Source organism: Pyrus communis, chromosome 15 (assembly GCF_041283825.1).
Source record: "Pyrus communis isolate YQ-2024b chromosome 15, ASM4128382v1, whole genome shotgun sequence".
NCBI lineage: Eukaryota > Viridiplantae > Streptophyta > Magnoliopsida > Rosales > Rosaceae > Pyrus > Pyrus communis.
The window spans coordinates 4,703,796-4,722,815 of record NC_142579.1 but is presented as its reverse complement, the minus strand read 5'-3'; the positions used below and the strand labels follow the sequence as shown (position 1 = coordinate 4,722,815).

The window sequence follows — 19,020 nt, the reverse complement described above, 5'->3', positions numbered from 1 at the left end:
AATTAGCAAATAAAATATTAATTAAACACATACTAAAGAAACATTCGGAAGAAATTACATAATTTAATAAATGTTGTTAGGGAAGCGTCCACGCCCTCGGATCAGGAGAACAACAAGCATAACTAAGATCATCGTTGATCTGAGAGATGTGGAAGGTCAAGAACCGACTGGTGATCTACAAAACACACAACCGCACCCCCAACGCGCCACCAACCCCCCGCGCGCCACCAACAATGTGCATGCGGTTGCAGCAACAGTGGTGTGCCCACAAGGACCATCTCCTGTGATTAATAATAATAATAATCATAATTGCATATTGAAAGGATGAAATTGGGGTACCATGAAGAGCACCGTTTCTCGGCCATGTTGTCACCCAGAAAACATATATGAGATTAAGCAAAATCAGTAAAGAAAAAAAAAGGATTGGGTGAGAGAGAATTATGTGAGAGAGACCAATTTTTAGTTTTTATTTTTTTAAATGGGTGTAAAGATAAATTTATATATTAAATTAGTTTGTGAGGGTAATTTAGGTAATAAATTTGGGTTTAAAGGGATATTAATAGTTTAATTAAAAGTAATATGGGTGTAGAGAGTAAGTTGATTGTAGAAAGAGGTTGTACGAGTTCAAATAAATTTTATTGGTGTAAAATCATGAACCGAATTAGGTTGGAACAGTTCAAACCGATTTTGGAAAAATTTAAAGTTTTTAGTCAAAATTTGGTTAAGAATTGTTGGTTCGGACCGATTCAGTTTCAAAGCCTTGCGTAGGGCCCCCCAAAAGTCAAATAGTACAAAAACATGTTCGTTTACTCGGCGTAGAAATTCAATGAATTTGGCCTTTTGATGGTATTGAGTTAATTGAGGGGTCACTTTCATTGTTTTGAGAAATTTGTTGGAATGAAGATTTTACAAATTCCAAATTCTGAAATGATTCAACTCGAATGACGATGGTATTTTTGACCAAATTACTAACGACGCTCCTCAAAATTTAATTTAATTTAATTCCGAAATGATTCAACTCAAATGATGATGGTATTTTTGACCAAATTATTAATGACACTCCTCAAAATTAAATTAAATTAAATTTATGTAAAATAAATTAGTGGATCGGGAAGTTAGAAAAAGTGGGAAAAAAAGGTACACGTGGGTGGGTGCAAATGAGAGAGAGAGAGAGAGAGAGAGAGAGTTTAGGTATTAATAGGCTGACATGGTTGTGAGGTTTAGGGAAAAAAAAAAAAAAAAAAAGGAAAAAAGGTACACGTGGGTGGGTGCAAATGAGAGAGAGAGGGAGAGAGAGTTTAGGTATTAATAGGATGACATGGTTGTGAGGTTTAGGGAAAAAAAAAAAAAAAAAAAAAAAAAGGAAAAAAGGTACACGTGGGTGGGTGCAAATGAGAGAGAGAGAGAGAGAGAGAGAGAGAGAGTTTAGGTATTAATAGGATGACATGGTTGTGAGGTTTAGGGAAAAAAAAAAAAAAAAAAGGAAAATTTTTGAAATGTCATATGAACTTGTACGCATTTTTCAATTTGTCATATCAACGTTTTGAAATCATTAATTTGTCATCTCTCTCTAACTCTATTAAGTTTTCCATCCAACATAAGTCATGTGTCTCGTACATGACTTGTGTTTAGGGTTATTTTGGTCATTTTAATACCTTATTTTCCTTTTATTAAGTTGTATTCGACAAAAAAACTGTAAGGCCATCTCCAACCGAAGGGTCCAGAGGGCCAGATGGTCGAAAATAACCCGAAAATCGTCTCCAACCAAGGGTTAGGCCAGAGAGCTCTGGAATCTGAGAGGGCCCCACGGAATCGGAGAGGGCTAGAGGGCTGGAGGGCTGGCCAGAAAATTTGTCGGTTATAACCTACAGGAATGCTTAAGGAAAAAATTCAAATGCAACGGCTAGCTGACGTCAACTAGCCGTTGCGTTTGCATTTTTTTTTTTTTATAGTTTTATTATTATTTTTTATTTACAAAATTTTTCCTATAACTTCTATTTTTAATTTTTTTTTAATTCTATTTTTTCCTATAACTTTTATTTTACAAAATTGTTTCATTTTTTTTTAATTCCATTTTTTCCTATAACTTCTATTTCACATAGTTGCTTTATTTTATTTTAAATTCTATTTTTATCCTATAACTTCTATTTCACAAAATTTGTTTCATATTTTTTTAAAATTATATTTTTTTCCTATAACTTCCTAAGCCATTATACAACATTAAATTAAATTAAGTAACATGAAACAACATTAAACAATATGAAATAATATTAACCAACATACAAGTTATACAACATAAAAAAAAAACATTTAACAACATGAAACTCAAACAACATTTTAAAAAACATTTAATAACATAAAACTTAAACGCCTACTCCATACTTCTTTTGGCCCAAAGATGTGCAACAAGATCATGTTGTAGGTACTTGTTTGTGGCACGAGAACGTATCATTCTATAGCGCCTCATGTACTCATTTATAGAGATACTACTAGTTCTTGGATTGAAAGGCAAATTAGGCCCATCATATATTTTTGTACGAGCCCTTCTTGACCTATTTGGATCTTCTTGGTCGTCATCGGACTCTCCATCAATATACTCATCTCGCTCATCCTCCACTATCATATTGTGTAATATGATGCAAGACATCATGATGGAGTCCAAATTTTCTCGACTCCACCCTCTTGCCGGTTCGCTAATAATCTTCCATCGTGCTTGTAGAATACCGAAAGCTCTCTCAACATCTTTCCGGTATGCCTCTTAGTGTAAGGTAAGCAACTTTTTTGCGTCATTCCTAGGGTTTGGAATTGCTTGGACAAGTGTCGCCCACTTTAGGTAGATGTCATCTGCCAAGTAATACCCCATATTGTATTGACGGTTGTTGATGTAGTAGTGAAGTTGAGGTGATTTACCTTCCATCAAGTTATTGAAGAGGGGTAAACGTCCAAGAACTGTAATGTCATTTTGGGATCCAAGGACTCCAAAGAAAGCATGCCAAATCTATGTGTCATATAAGGCAACTGCCTCTAACACAACAGTTGGCTTTCTCGACCTTATGCTAAAGCCTCCTTGCCATCCGTTGGGACAATTCTTCCAATCCCAATGCATGCAGTCTAATGACCCTATCATGCCCGGAAATCCACAGTCTTCAGCTTTGCGAATGAGTCGATTCAGATCTTCTTGATTTGGCTTGCAGAGGTACTCGTCTTTGTGAACCTGAACAATTGTGTCATAGAATTGTTGAAGAGTATCAAGGCATGTAGACTCAGACATACCATGGGTTTCATCCATCGAATCAGCTGGGGAACCATAAGCCATCATTCAAAGTGCAACAGTAACCTTCTGATGAGGTAAGAAACCAGGGCAGCCTGCTCTGTCCAGCTTCTGTCGAAAGTATGGATTGACTTGCTGGACATCATGAAGTAAACGCTCGAAGACATGACGCCTCATCCGGAAACGACGTCTGAAATCCTCTTCTGTGTACACCGAGTTGGGGTTGAAGTAGTTATTCATCAGATTGGCATGCGATATCGCTTTGTTTCGTGGTTTGTAAGAGCAACCAGCAATAGAGCCACCCCATTGAGGTTGTTCCTCAGTTGGCTGACACACCATGGCCGCAACCATGGCTGCTGCCATGTTTTGTTTGTTGAGCCTTACTTGAACTTCTTCATCACACTCCTCATCTTCTCGTCTCATTTGCGCTCATTTTGCTTCCAATTTGGAATTGGATGAGGACCCCTAGTTGGAATTCGAAGAGGATCCAAAGTTGGAATTCATTGCAAACTTGAGTTGAAAGAGATTGAATTGAAATAGATTGAATTCAAAGTTGTGTGAATTATAGCCCAATATCCACCCTATTTATAGCAAAAGAAAAATTCAAATCCAACGGCTAGCTGACGTCAGCATGATGTCAGCTACTAATGGCTAGCTGACGTCACTTAGCTGTTAGATTTGAATTTAAGTTGTAGTTTTTAAATAATAAATTATGTTTGGCCCTATGGCCCTTTGGCCTTCGGTTGGAGACGGTTTTTTGTGGCAAGGCTAAAACGAGTCCTCTGGCCCTCGGTTGGAGACAGAAGCAAATATGGCCCTGTATTGTTCATTAAAATATTAATATCTTGGAGAATCTTGGAGGGCCAGAGGGCTAAAATGAGCCCTCTGGTCAACCATCGGTTGGAGATGGCCTAAGGTTTCTCAGGCAATGGAACAATATTTTTTATAGCAATGAAATGATCATGCAACGCACTCTATTATGGTTATTCGAAATATGTAATGATACACAAGTGGGAGTTTGCATTTTAGCATGTCACTTGCTTTATAAATGAGAAACATGTTGACATTTTGTGCTATAAATGGAGTTATAGATGCATATGCGCTAAAGAAAAGTAAAAAATTTAAGTGTTTATACTAAAGAAAAGTTAAAAACTTGTGAAAAGATGTTAAAATAACCTAAATAACCCCAAGCACAAGTCATGACCTTGCACATGACATATATTGAATGGAAAACTTAACGAATTTAGGGTGAGATGACAAATTAATGATTTTGTAAAGTTGGTGTGACAAATTGCTTAAAATTTTAGTTTATATAACAAATTGAAAAATATGAACAAGTTCATACGACATTTAAAATTTTCCAAAAAAAAAAAAACAACAAAAACTTGTTTGTGTGAAATTACAATTATGTCCAATTTTTTTCTTTTCTAATATTTTCTTTTAGTTATGTATAAAATGGCATAATAGTAATTTCATTGGTTTTTCCGTTGACAACCAGGGTTCAATTAATATTTAGTTTAGATTTGCTTTAGGACATTTTTCTAGTGGAGTAAAATTAAAGTATCATTATAGGTGCAACTCCTTTTTGAACCAAAAAACATGTTCGTTTACTTGAATTCATTTTACGTTATGGTGTATTTTGATTGAGGTTTGTAATTGAGGTGTTTCTTTAATTGTTTTGAGAAATTTGTTGAAAAGATTTTACAAATAATTCAAAATCCTAAATTATTCAATTCACATGACGATGATATTTTGTTACTCATGACGGTCTAGTGATATTCTTCTTTATTTGTAAGTGAGAGGTTTTAGGTTCGAATTTCGTAAATGACGAATTTGATACCAAATTAGTTTACCTATTGTGTTACTTAGCCGAACTCTCCCTCTTCTTAAGTGTAAAATATATCGTTGTACTAAAAAAAACGACAACAATATTTTGATCAAATTATTAACAACACTCCTCAAAATCTCGAAAATTTATTATTAAGTTGATTGAGCAACAGTAGATTAATTATTTCAACCAATTTCCCAATTGTTTTTTGGTGGAGGGGGCGCAAATAAGGAGCTTAATCCCTTTATTTTATCCTAATTACATCCTTAAATTGCATGGACTGTTTGGGTTCTATTTTTCGCATGGCAGGGAGATATATACCTTCACCATTTTCAAGCAATACTCCATTCCGTTTCAAGCTCATTTCTGAGCTGTGCAAGCTGAGTTTCAGGCAGGATGGCGGTCACTAAGTGACCGCCATTAGCACGAGCTTTGCCTTTGCCATATTTTGGCCCTGCAGGAAGCACCAAAACACCTCCTTCATCACCAACCCCATCAATGGTGTAGTTTGCGTAAACAGGTTTTTGTCCCTTCAATTCAAGCCCGTAAATCTCTGCCTCTTCCAAATTTACGAATGTTAATTTTGCTCCGTATGCTATGAAGTCCGAGTTCCCGTTGTCCCTTCCCACCACCTCTCTAATTATACCATTCTCTTCTGCCCTCTTGTTCACAATCAGCTCTGCCAATTCCGAGACACCAGCTTTCGCGACGGAGAAATCTGCTTCAACTGTGCTGAACACCATGTCATTGCTCGGAAGTTCAAGTTCCCCTTCACGGGAATTTTTGGCACAAATTGTTACTATTTGTATCTTCTCTGAGTTTTCATTTTTAGTTTTGGACAAGGATTTCCATATTACAGCAGAAAGGACTTCAAAAGCTGAGAACTTGGCTGATTGGCTTGGAGGACAAGAAATGCTTGAGAGCAAATGGTCGAGCTTTTTGGCAGAAATATGAAATGTATGCATCTTCGTCTGGCAGTTGTTGGTTGTCAGCCAGTGATCACCAACTGAATCAACCCTTTTGAGAGAACTTGGTGTCCCCGAAATTGAAAGTGTCGGGAGTTGAGACTTTCGGCCAGGTTCTGGCAGGCGGAAAGATTTTGGTGGCGCGTGACCTGCCATGAACTTCCCCCACATGTTGATGAAGTCTGATGCAGAAAATACATCTCCGAGGACATGTGCCCAGCTTAGCCCCACTGACAGCCCTCCACATTTGAACCATGTGAACTGCTTTGAAACCACATGAAAGAAGACCAGAGGTAAATAATTTCACCAAGTTCTGATTGTTTGTTCAATAACTTTGTTCATCAACCTCATTTCTCGTCCTACACACCCCTATTTATTTTCAGACTTTGGATTGAGTAAATGAAAGGAAAATCAAGGGACGTAAGGAAAGGGTGTGCAAAAGGAGAAAAAGAAAGATGTCTCATTATTTGTTTATTATGTTTTTGTTTCACCTTTTTAATTATTCTTTGTGTGTGTGTGTGTGTGTGTGTGTATTATATATATATATATATATGTATGTATGTATGTATGTATGTATGTATGTATGTATGTATGTATGTATGTATGTATTACCTGTACAAAGACCAAAGGAGAGAAGCCTAAATCAGGACCAAGGACTTGATTATAAGCAAGACCATTAAAAACAGAAGAGTCCTCAATGGCCACGGCCAACAATTCATCAACGGTTTCCTCAGAATGCGCTTCTACAATTCTCACACCGCTATCGTTACACCTGATGAAGGGCCTGCCTGTTTCAGATTTCCGAATCCTCCCGGCGGCGGTGAAGTAGAGTTGCAACAGTTGGAATATAGGCTTCTTCAAGTCGTATATTGTAAGTCCCTCAACTGCCTCGCTCTTAAATAAGTAGACCCCTTTGATGTAGTGAAGCTTCATGGCCAAGTCCATGTCGGTGAGCTCATGGACCTTGTTTTGATCACTTGTGACTGTAGCAGGTACAACCGTCGATAGCCTCGTGCCGGAATTGTTGAGGCAATTGATGTTGGTTGACATCATTTCTTTAGCTAGAGATCAAACAAAAATGAATGGAGTTTTTGTTGGCTATGTTGGCTTTAGTTTTGTGTTTAATAGATCATCTACCTACCATTGGTATATATAGAGAACTACATCCACGGAACAAGTTCATCGTGGTTTTAGAGTTATTAATGCAATGTTATGTGCAAGTTTCTCGTCACATGACAATGCATTATTATACAGTCACGTCTTTCTAGCGGTGAACTCATATATATAATATATGTAAATGTGGAGTTCACCCAATTGAAGTCCTCTAGGAATGGGCCATGTGTCCTACTATATATGGTGAACCCCTAGCATACTACCATTGAATAGGGTAATGTTAAACAGATAAATTTAGTAAACTAAAATGACATGAAAGTTGATGATTGAATTTTTGTTTACAAATTTAGTCTCCCTAGCATTACTCTTATTATTTAAGTGTTGATTAATGTGCTTATTTCTTATTGGTCACACATCATTTAGTTTGCAAATTTAGTTTACAATTTTAATCTACCTTGTATTACCCCATTGAATAAGTTGGGTACATATACTAGAAAAACTTGCACAATCCATCCATGAAATTGAATTCAGTTTCATCAAAGCTCCAATTTGTCTAAAGTTTAGGACCAATGTTCTAATTTAAAAATAAAATAAAATAAAATTTAATGCAATGATATATTTACACTAAGCACTGAAGGATTTGGGATAAATCGTACAATGATCTAGCAATAGAAATATAATATCAAACTCGTCATTTAGAAAAGTTAGACCTAAGATATCCCACTAAAAAGTGGAGAAAACTACGACTTCTTCTTAGTGTTAAGTGTCTTCCATGGTTCTTTTTCCAAAATTTATTCAATCTCAAGATTATGCAAAAGACGAGAAAATAGGTGTGAAAATCACTTTCGACTGTCTTGATCTTTTTTATACTTTGGTTTTTAATTTTTTTTGTCATTTTCTCTCTATCCTCGTCGAAGGAAAAAAAAGTCCCATCATGCATTAAGTTTCTGATGAAGAAGGGACACTGATGTTGATAGAAAACAATAAATTGATTGCAGCGTTGAAATTAGCTGATGAAAGGATCTGACCCACCTTTTGGAGCCAATAAACAGCAATAAATATGAAACGTGTACACCACTATCCTAACGTTTTGTGCCAAATAATATGCTATATTATTAACACACGAGACACCATTATAATGGCGTATTGTTTGAAAATAGTTTTTGTTGTCCTCAAAATTGGACTCCCCTTGCAATATAGGTCATTTCATTTTTGTCTAAAACATTCATTTTTAGGGGTTGAAATGGGACTTCCGGACCGTATAAATTTTGTAACTGAAATTTATTTATTTATTTATATTTTTTTTGAACAAACGATATTATCTACACGGAGAAGAAGTAGGCTTGGCCTCATAATGGACTAGCAATAACGTTGTTCAAATTCGTCTTTGGTGAGAATCGAATCTAAGACCTCTCACTTACAAGTGAAGAAGAATACCACTAAATCATGGTACTGAGTGACAATTAAAATTTAATTTTTTTAATCTTCATTTGAAGATCAATCCCACAAATGTATGATAGTTTCAGTCCTATAAATGTATGAGAGGATAATGATTCATTATGAATATGTTACTTGGTACTTAAACCGTCGATCTGTTCCATGTATAAAGATAATTTTCAGATGAATTATTAAGAAATTGAACATATCTACTTCTAGTTGTAAAATTGTACGATAAAGATATGTTATTCGCATAAGCCAAAAAAGTATTATCCTTAACAATGCCTAAACATTAAAAATAGGGAACTTTAATGAAAAGAACTTTTCAAAACTTTTAATTAATCAAAAACCATCTACTAACTTTATTTAATAATTAGATTAAAACCTAAAGTTTCTTGATCAAATTAGAATTTGGTGGTTTTTTTTATTCAACATAATTGAGAGGCCTGAAATTCCTCGATTGCAATTGCATATAGACAACATAACTTATTTTTCGTGGATGTCTCTGGTCATTGAGCATGCTCTGCCGTACAACAAAAAATTCGATGTATTTTTAGCAAGTCTTAATTAAATAACAAATGACAAACAATTGAGACAAATGTCAAATTTTTCCATGATTAATAGTAGTAGTTTATAAATTTGTGACCTTGGCAAGAAAGGGCCGGCGATGAAGGATCAGAGTCTATTTTTCTCTTCATTTATTCTCCTGTTGTTACTTTCACACAGACATCTAGTTAAAAAAGAGTAAAACAGAGTCGGGTAGTATTACCATTGGTACTCAACGGTGAAATGATTTCAAATTTGGGAGATTTTTGGTAAAGTTGATGTTTCAGTGAAGACCTGAAGATGGACGGTTGAGTCGTTGAAATACGATGTCGAGTAAGTCCTACAAACATCTCTCAAATAAAAGCTTAGTTGAGGGGTCCCTCCTCAACGGAAGGGGTTGACACAGAGACGAAAGTGAATGCAGAGCGGAGAGCTTGAAATGGAGACAAAAGTGAATGCGATTGATTTTCGCACACATAAATTGTCATATTAATGTGAGATAAGCCTAGGCATCTGTTACCTGCCATCAAATAATAGCACAACCCACAACTAATACATGAAAACTTCGATAACGACCGACCCCGAGTACTCTGTTTTCTCACACATAAATTGTCATATTAATGTGAGATGGGCCTAGGCATCTGTTACCTGCTATCAAATAATAGTACTGCCCACAACTAATACATGAAAACTACGATAACGACCGACCCCGAGTACCCTGTTTCTCACACATAAATTGTCATATTAATGTGAGATGAGATTAGGCATCTGTTACCTGCTATCAAATAATAGTGCAGCCCACAACTAATACATGAAAACTACGATAACGACCGACCCTGAGTACTCTGACAGACTGACTTCAAATCGTTCCAACACATTCCTACCCTAGTAATCCATGCATTACAACAAGCAATCCTAAACACAACATAGATTTCTTGTGGCCGCCTCGGGTGGAAAATGTGTTAAATCGAACTCGGTCTTGGAAATTACTTCTAATCTGAACAATCAACTCAAGTATCAAGGGAAAATCGAGATTACTATTTGTAAATCAGTGCATCGCGTCCAGGCCCTACACCAATGTAATGGACGGGTACACCAACAAGTTCTTCTATCGTTTCCACATACTGACGTGCGGCCTTTGGAAGGTCGGAGTAATTTCTGACAGAAGAAATATCCGATTCCCATCCAGGCACTTCTTCATAGTCCACCTGAACATAGAAAAGCAATAGCAACAAGCGTTAAAAATGAACCTTTATCTTCTAATAAAATCCAATTAAGATAAAAACATCATATCATATCCAAATAGAAGGGAGAGGCAAGGACATGCCTCGAATTGCTCAAGATCACGAAGGTCTGCAGGGAACGATTTAATCGGTGTACCATCCTTCTGTTTATAGGCAACACCCAACTGAATTTTGGGAAGATCAGACAAAACATCAAGTTTGGTGAGATTGAGAGAAGAAAATCCATTGATCTGACAGCAATACTTCAGTGCTGCTATATCAAGCCAACCACAACGACGAGGGCGACCAGTAGTTGTGCCAAACTCCTGACCAGCAGACCTAAGGAGGTCGCCCCCTTGGCCCAAGATTTCTGTGGGAAAGGGACCAGAACCAACTCTTGTAGTGTATGCTTTTACCTACGGAAACAACGTCAAGTTAGCAACATTACCTCACCATCTCAATTGGCCTTTGTACTAACTGCAAGATTACATGCCATGACCAGTACTACCATACGGTGTCCTGTCTCCCTTTAAAGATTTCGACTAGAAAAATCCTTAACATGAATCACAGTAGTAAAGACAAAAACAATAAAAGAAACCTATTTGCAGAAATAGAGTTACTTCGATACATGTTTATTCAAGTTGCCCTACCCAATTGATTGAAAATCCTCTCTACAACTACCAGAGAGCAACCATCTACTTACCACTCCAACCAGATCACCTAAAATTCTGGGAGCAATGCCAAGACCAGTGCAAATCCCACCGGCTGAAGGGCTAGAGGATGTTACAAAGGGATAAGTTCCAAAGTCAATATCCAACATTGTTGCCTGACCCCCTTCGACCAAAATCTTTTTCTTCTCAGAGATGGCTTCATTCACGACAAGCACAGTATCAGCAATGAAGGGTTCCATTCTCTCAGCAAATCTCTTGTACTTTTCAACTTCTTCTTTTAGCACTTGGGGTCCATAGTCAAAACCTTGGAATCTTGATGCAGCATCTGATAATAGTTCATCTAGCTTCAGAGGAAAAGTATCCATGTGCCTCAAGTCACTCACTCGAATACCATTTCGGATAACCTTGTTAGAGTAACAAGGCCCAATTCCTCTTTTGGTAGTGCCAATGAAAGATTCAGAAAGCTCAGATTCTCGAAGCCCATCCACTATTTGGTGGAAATCAAATAAGAGTTGTGCACGATCAGAGACCAATATCCTTCCCTTGCAGGATACCCCATTAGATTCAAGGCCATCAATCTCTTTAAAGAGCCCTAGAAGATGCACCACAACTCCATTTCCAATAACACAAAGAGATTCTTCATTAAGAATACCTGAGGGAACAAGGTGAAGTGCAAACTTCTTCCCCTCTGCATTGTAAATGGTGTGTCCAGCATTAGCTCCACCCTAAAAAGATGCAAAAAGTCATCAGAAAACCACACAATCAGGCTATGAAAGTGAGAGCTTTTTGTTACCTGACAACGAGCAACGATGTCAAAGTGTTGGGCTAAGATGTCGACGAGTTTTCCTTTACCTTCATCGCCCCACTGGCAGCCCAACACACCTGAGACCTGGGTTAGCGACTCAATTCGATTAAGCCCCTGACTGGGGGACCCAGACAAACTTAGAGAAGAGGGGGTGGCGACCAAGGGCTTCACTGAGCTGACAGCATTTCTCGAGCGCTGGAGGAGAACGGGCCTGTGGTGTTGGGTCCCAAAGGAACAAGGGGTGGAAAGTGGATTGAAGTCCAGGGCTGTGAAAGATGAGAGGTTGTTCATGGTGAATACCTGAGTAAGGCTAAGTTTAGGCCAATGTATTTCCCAAATTTTACATACTTTACAGTACGAGTGAATGTTATAGATAAGCGAAAAAACACATAGTATACAAAATATATAAGTAAAAACTACAAAAACAACATGTATGTATTTGTTACTGTCTACCTGGCACTTTTTTTACATATCATTATCTTTTTAATAATAATAATTTTGCACGCGATCCAATATCCTAGTGGATAGAGTGTTGGGCTTCCGACCATGCGTCCCGGGTTGAAACTACCCTCTCCCCTCCCCTAAGTTATTTTAATAGTTTTGAAGCCTTCCCCTCCCCTTAATAGTAGTAATAAAAAAACACCTTGTAGACCTATTTTTGCAGTTTAACCGGAATAAAGCTAAGATACCAAACCCTTTTTTTAGTAACTAAACATCATTTCATCATGAATTTTTGATCAGATTGAGGCTTTCTTCTATGCGAAGTAATTTGGGCGCTTCTGCAACCTAACGGCAGCAATGGCGCCATTTTTTCCAGTCAGTTAGCTTGTGCTTGGGCATCCCAATCATTGAATTTTGATCGAATTTCGCAATTTCACATATATTGACGATTTTTAAACGAAATATGGGGAAGATATACATTCAAAATGCATGGATATAACCAACAAGAATAACATATAAATTAGGTACTAATTAAATCACAACAAGAATGTCAACCAAAAAATTAGGTTCTAAACTAGTATTAATTCACTAACACAAACATAATTTTAAAATAGAAGAGCTGACTAACCTGAACAACTCCAAAGTCTGCAGACTTAGTTCGATGGTCAAATGTCCACCAACTCACTGAAATTAATAGCTGAAAATTGCCCAAGCTGCTTCCGACGTAATGTAAACATGATAGATCGATTAGATAACAATCCCATTCCCATTCCCAATCCCGTTCCCAATCATGAGCTATTTCTGATAAAATCAAATTCTTCAAAAGCGAGACATAAACTAAAAAAACCCAAAGCCATAAACCCCAAAAATAAGAAGGAAGAAGAATAAATAGACTTACAGGCTTCCAGTTGCACTTGCAAAAACAGATCCTGAGAATCGAGACGGAGGAGTTCAGAGAAGCTCGAGGAGGAGAAGGAGGAGGAGTGTAGTGCATGGGGAGTGCAGGGCGGAGGCGCTAAGCAGTAGGAGAGGAGAAGCTCCAAGTCGAGTTCCAGTCGCGTGTCTGCGTCACTGAGCAAAGCGTTGGCGCGCTGGGCTGGTGTATCTCTTTTTTAATTTTATTATTTTTAACATCTTGTTTGGGCTGGGCTGCGCTGGTATTTGTAACTACTGTCGCGTACGGATAAAACAAAAGTAAAAATCCTCCGGCATGCAGAGATGATGGACTGTGCGTGAAAATTTTGTAGATTTTGTTATTTTAATAAGAGCATTCTTTTAATTTGGGCTCAACAACAATTTTTGCTGAGTGTTTTTTTTTTAATTTTTAATTTGGGGCCATATTTTTAGTATTCTTTGATAATTATTTTGATAAAATTTTAATATTTTACTTTACATTCTTAATTTAGGACATGCAACTACTTCTTAAGCAAAAACTGATCAAACAAATGAATTTTGGAGTGATTCTAATTGGAGTAAGTTCGTGAGTCTTTCAGATTATTCATGTCAAAGTTTCAGATTTTTCTATCAAGCAGTTTGGCAATGAAATAAAGGACTAACGTGTAGTGCTGCCAAAGTGACGTTTTGAGCTTATTTGGGCTTTTTGGCGTCCAAGATGGCGTTTTCTGGGTTCAGGCCCTTCTGGAGATACTTTCAGGACATCTTAATCTTTTCAAAAGTTGTCTTGAACCTGTTTTGGAGTTGCTTTGAGCCCAGAACGTGGCTGATCAGTTTGCTAACAAATTTCTCCATATATTGACTAGGAGATTGTTTGTTAGTTTCTCTTTATTTATTTTATTTCCTAGGCTTATTCTAAGATCTTTTCTAAGAAGGATTTTATATTGTAGTAGTATAAATAAATGCTATTTAGCCATTAGGGTTCTTAATGCATTACTTTGGAGAATTCAGCTTAGAGAGCTTTTGATGATTCAAGTTTATTTACAAAGTGTTTTTCTATCCATGTTTTTAATAATATTTTTCTTTATGATTGTGTGTAACTAATCTCTTTTGCTAGGGCGATGCCATGAACCTTAGCAAAAATTGTAGTTTCTTTTCAACTTGCTTATGATTTTATGCATGTAGGTTTTAAATTATTAATCACCATGTTTGAAACTATCTATTTGTCTGAATGCTTAATCATTGGGATATTTGGAAAAGTAACTTGATACAATTTTGGTTGGAGGGTTCTCCCTGAAATTGACGAAAGCTTGTTATGGTTAATAATTGTAATTTCACTTAGGATGAATACCACGTGTTTCATGCTTTTTCAAAAGGTTTTCATAAAGTTTAATGAGTCTTGCATGTTTAGATTTGAACTAAATACCACAGACGGAATGAATGTTTGATATACGCTCTATATTGAGGGTCTAAGTAGAGCATATATTAGGAAAATATAACCTTTAAAATATGCATGTGTAAGTAAGTAATTGGAAAAATTACGCATGACTGTTAAGATAATAGTGGAACCCTAGTGTTTTTACAATTTGATTTTGAAAAACCGTTTTGTTTTAAGGGTAAATTACAGTTTGCCCCCTCAGGTTTTAGTGCAATTGCAACCTCATACAACATCTTTAAAACATTGCAATCTCATACATTTATTTACATTTTATTTTAATTTCATACATCCGTTAAGTTTACTGTTAGGTGATGATGTGGCACATTTTGGTTCACATTTATGTGATAATGTGGCTACCAACTTTGCACCACATGGATAAAAACAAATTAAAAATTAATTAATTAAAAAAACATTGGGCCCACCAACCCATCCATCTTCACCCTACTTCTCCATCCATCCATTCTCACCTAATTATTAACCTCATCTGCCCTAGATCAAGCTGGGGCGCCCATACCATGCCCTACGCCACCACCTACACCACCACCAACACCATTACGGAACAATTGAAGGACCTTCTTCCACCACCACCACACGACTCGTCCCCTCCCCTCCCCGACCCGAATTCGCTTTGAGCGGCTGTAGGAGGAAAACCCACCCAAAGCGACCGAATCAGTTGGGTACACCAGTAAGGGCACCCATCTAAAGAAAGTTATGGGCGTCTACAAGGGCCTATTTGTATACATGGTTGACAGGATCAACGACTCGCTAGCCTCCATGGATGTGAATTTGGGCGAGAAGCTTTTCTCGCCGCCAAAATCAACGACTCTTTGGTGGATCTCAATTCGACCCTCGTTCAAGAATTTAGAGCGGCATTGCAAAATCCAACCAAATTTTGTAGCAATAGTTTGGCGATTGTGGCAAAAATCCTAACCTTTCTAACGATTTGAGATGGGTTTTTGGGGTTGGGTTAGTCCGACGGATAGGATACTGTTGTAGGACAATAATGCAACAACAACCAGATAGTGGTGGCAACTGGCAAAGGACGGGATCATAGATGTGAAGATGATTCAGGAGGTGATAAAGGCGATGGATAAGGTGTCAAAGAAGAGAATGTGTTAATGGAGAAGATGAAGTGGTTTTTATATTTGTTTTGGTTTAATATTATTTTTTTAAATTAACTTTTTAATATTTAGTTAATTTTATTTGCCACGTCATCACCTAAATGTAGGTCACCATGTGCCACGTCATCACTTGACGGGTCAGTTACCAGATGTATGGTATTGAAATAAAATGTAAGTAAATGTATGAGATTTAAATGTTTTAAAGATGTTGTATGAGGTTGCAATTACACTCAAACCTAAGAGGGTAAAATACAATTTATCCTTGTTTTAAGGGTAAATTATACAGAATTACCTCAACTATTGGTCATGAACAGTTTCATACCTCGTCTTTAAAAAGTTTCATTGTCATACCTCATCTACAAATTTTTTACAATTTCATAATTACGTCAGTTGTCTGTCAATTCCTCCGTTAAATGCTGACGTGACACATTTTCTATAAAAAAAACTAAAAAATATTATTAAAAACTAAAAAAAAAATATTTAATATTTTTGAATAATAATAATAATAATAATAATAATAAACCCACCCATGTTCGTCTTCCCCCCTCCACCCCTTTCTCCCCCCGCCACCTGCAACCCAAAAAGAAAGAAGAAGAAGAGGAAAAAAAAAAAAAACCATCTTCATCTTCCTCGACCACACCTTCCTTGCAACCCACCCCTTTCTTCCCCCTCCCGTCTTCCCCTTCCCTCCTCCTCTACACCCACCCTTGCATCCACCATCTTCCATCCTCTACACACCCCACTCCTTAAATCCACACCCATTCCCCCCATTTTCTCCATGCCCAAATTCTCCACCCGTGGAATCAGCGGAAGACGGCATCTAGGTTGCAGGGAAAAGGGGGATCGAGGAAGATGAAGATGGTTTTTTTTTTTTTTTTTTTTTTTTTCTTGGGTTGCAGGTAGTGGGTGCGAAGGAGGAGGGAAGGGGAAGACGGGAGGAGGAAGAAATGAGTGGGTTGCAGGGAAGGGGGGGTCGGGGAAGATTAAGATGGGTTTTTTTTTTTTTTTTTTTTTTTTTTTTTTCTCTTCTTCTTCTTTTTTCTTTATGGGTTGCAAGAGGTGGGGAAGACGAACATGGAGTGGGTTTTTTTTTTTTTTTTTTAATTTTTAATAACTTTCTTTAATTAATTAATATTTTAATAATTAAAAATAATAAATGATTTTTTTTTAGTTTTTAATAATATTTTTTTAGTTTTTTAATAGAAAGTGTGCTACGTCGCAAGCCATGTCAGCATTTAACGGAGGAATTGACAGACAACTGAAGGAAGGTATGACATTGCAACAAATTTGAAGATACCGTATGACATTGAAACTTTGTAAAGACGAGGTATGAAACTGTTAATGAACCATTGATGTAGTTTTGTGTAATTTACCTTTGTTTAAATTATTTTACTTTTGCCCAATTCTTTAAATTGTTTTTATTATTTTAAGACATAAAAAATCAATCTTTTCAAAACTTTGTTTAAAATAGTTAACTAGGAATTAGTTTAAGTACCCATTACTTATTTAATTATTGTGAAGAACGACCTTATTTGAGTAATTTATATTACAATTACTTTATTTTCTTGCAAGTATTTTTATCTCTACTTTTATATATAGTAAAAGTCTATTCATTAACCATGCGGTTTTCCAAATGAGGAAGTGTTTGGGCCCGAAATATTATTGCTGGGTCGAGCAGCAGGATGTGCTCGGCCCAAGGAGATGATAAATACTATGGGCCGAATAAATAAGGCCCGGGCCAGCTGGCAGGGTTGGCCAAATCCCATCAGAAGTAGTCCAGATAAATAGAAAGGTCGAGGAAGTCCCGGTGCAACTAGGATTCTCGACCAGCAAGGAATGAAGTCCAGAAAAGAAGGAAAATTCAGAATCCCAGTAGGAGTAGGTTTGTTCGAAGAAGAAGCGGAATGGGACAAGGACTCCCAATCCAAATCGGAGTCGGTTTCAAGGAATGAGACACTATAAATACAAGAAATCATGCAAGCAGAGAAGACCTTCAAATCAGCATACATTTGCCCTGCGCAAAACCTCTCAACATCTTGAGATTTTTCCTTTTCTTTTTCTGCCGACACACCTTCAGTTTGGATAAACAGCACTGTGGAAGCGCCCGGCGAGCACCTTCAGTTTGGATAAACAGCACTGCTGCCGCAGAATCAGCCGACCGAGAAGCATCTTCAGTTTGGATAAACAGCACTGCGTCGAGGTCGACCGATTATCTATCCAAGTCTCGGTCGAGAAAGGTTTTCGAACCTTTGTTGGCAGAGGTCACCTTGCTAAGCTTTCTCGGCATAGTTAGGTGTTACGAATCACATTGCTCGGCGTACTGGTCGCCGAGTGGTTTTATGATTGGATACTCACAGGTGAGTTTCAGGGTTCGGCATTCCGACGCCCGAACTACGTTTACCATCAAGACATATATCACGTTCGAGTACCTGTGCCTATACACCTTGGTCTCAATTCGACGTGCTTATACTCTCACGAATATAATCACAGTGACCGAATCGGGCTCGGACGATTTGTGAACTCCGCAGAATTAGCAGCCTTGTCTTCAGGCTGTAGAACCCAGAGACCGAGAGTGTTCCTTCCTCGGTCGCAATCGCAAGTTAAAGAAGTCAGCAACGCGCTCAAAGCTACATCAACAAATTTTACTCCTCGGCCAGGCTCGGCCGACGAGTTGGCACGCCCCGCATTCAACCGAAGGACGTAGTTAGCTTATTAGTTACTCGGCCTGCGCGCCACGTAGGTGTTGTAATTTTTAGGGTCAACATTTTGGCACGCCCAGTGGGACAATTGTGCTAAACCTTCGGAGTTCATGACCATTGAGACACGGTCTACGAAGCAGAAAACAACCATGGGAAAGTCAACAACTGACTTGCCAGTGCAAGGCCTTGGGCAGGATTTGCATTCTACAAAAAATCCGATCATAATTGCGCCGCCCGAGGCCACTAGTATAACACGCCGAGAGAATGAAGTCTGTCTCGGCGGACAACCTTACAACCCCACAGTCCCGAATCAAACAGCTGGAATGTTCATGGAAGGGATTGTAGAAGATTGTGATGACGATGGTGGAGAAGGTTCCGATCCACCAACTAGGACATTCCTTCGGAGACGACTGGATGAACAATATCGTCAGGTCGAGCAGTCGATTGGTCAGAAGATGAATGATTTGCTAGACGCAATACGTAGTAATAGCGATACACAGACCAGAATGCTTGAACTACTAGTCAGTAAAGCTTTCGAAGATGGCCAGGTCGGTCAACCGCGGCAGCT

At 37.7% G+C, this 19,020-nt stretch overlaps 2 protein-coding genes across 4 annotated transcripts; both read right to left on the bottom strand.

Moving 5' to 3' along the window:
- Positions 1–5,216: 5,216 nt before the first annotated feature.
- LOC137709769 (protein ECERIFERUM 2) lies at positions 5,217–7,387 on the bottom strand. 2 transcript variants are annotated; one of them, XM_068448763.2, is made up of 2 exons: positions 6,677–7,387; positions 5,217–6,325 (listed from the first exon to the last, which is right to left on the bottom strand). In XM_068448763.2, the coding sequence occupies exons 1-2, from the start codon at positions 7,115–7,117 to the stop codon at positions 5,432–5,434; spliced, it is 1,335 nt and encodes a 444-aa protein (XP_068304864.2). In that variant the 5' UTR covers positions 7,118–7,387; the 3' UTR covers positions 5,217–5,431. The 2 variants fall into 2 exon arrangements, with proteins under 2 accessions (XP_068304864.2, XP_068304858.2); XM_068448757.2 differs by having other exon boundaries at positions 5,217–6,328; positions 6,677–7,227.
- Positions 7,388–9,600: 2,213 nt separating this feature from the next.
- On the bottom strand, positions 9,601–13,435 carry LOC137727401 (adenylosuccinate synthetase 2, chloroplastic). Of its 2 annotated transcripts, none has more exons than XM_088686792.1 (6): positions 13,199–13,435; positions 12,929–13,013; positions 11,848–12,159; positions 11,087–11,779; positions 10,488–10,799; positions 9,601–10,368 (listed from the first exon to the last, which is right to left on the bottom strand). In XM_088686792.1, the coding sequence occupies exons 3-6, from the start codon at positions 12,148–12,150 to the stop codon at positions 10,198–10,200; spliced, it is 1,479 nt and encodes a 492-aa protein (XP_088542918.1). In that variant the 5' UTR covers positions 12,151–12,159; positions 12,929–13,013; positions 13,199–13,435; the 3' UTR covers positions 9,601–10,197. The 2 variants fall into 2 exon arrangements, with proteins under 2 accessions (XP_088542918.1, XP_088542919.1); XM_088686793.1 differs by having other exon boundaries at positions 12,929–13,101; positions 13,199–13,390.
- Between the last annotated feature and the right edge of the window lie 5,585 nt (positions 13,436–19,020).

Excerpts from the sequence above, each read along its gene's own strand:
- LOC137709769 (XM_068448757.2), bottom strand. The coding sequence starts at position 7,117 with ATGATGTCAACCAACATCAATTGCCTCAACAATTCCGGCACGAGGCTA. Across the intron at positions 6,329-6,676 it reads CTCCTTTGGTCTTTGTACAG|CAGTTCACATGGTTCAAATG; the intron begins GTAATACATACA and ends GTGGTTTCAAAG.
- LOC137727401 (XM_088686792.1), bottom strand. The coding sequence starts at position 12,150 with ATGAACAACCTCTCATCTTTCACAGCCCTGGACTTCAATCCACTTTCC. Across the intron at positions 11,780-11,847 it reads ACATCGTTGCTCGTTGTCAG|GGTGGAGCTAATGCTGGACA; the intron begins GTAACAAAAAGC and ends GCATCTTTTTAG. Across the intron at positions 10,369-10,487 it reads GTGATCTTGAGCAATTCGAG|GTGGACTATGAAGAAGTGCC; the intron begins GCATGTCCTTGC and ends TTCTATGTTCAG.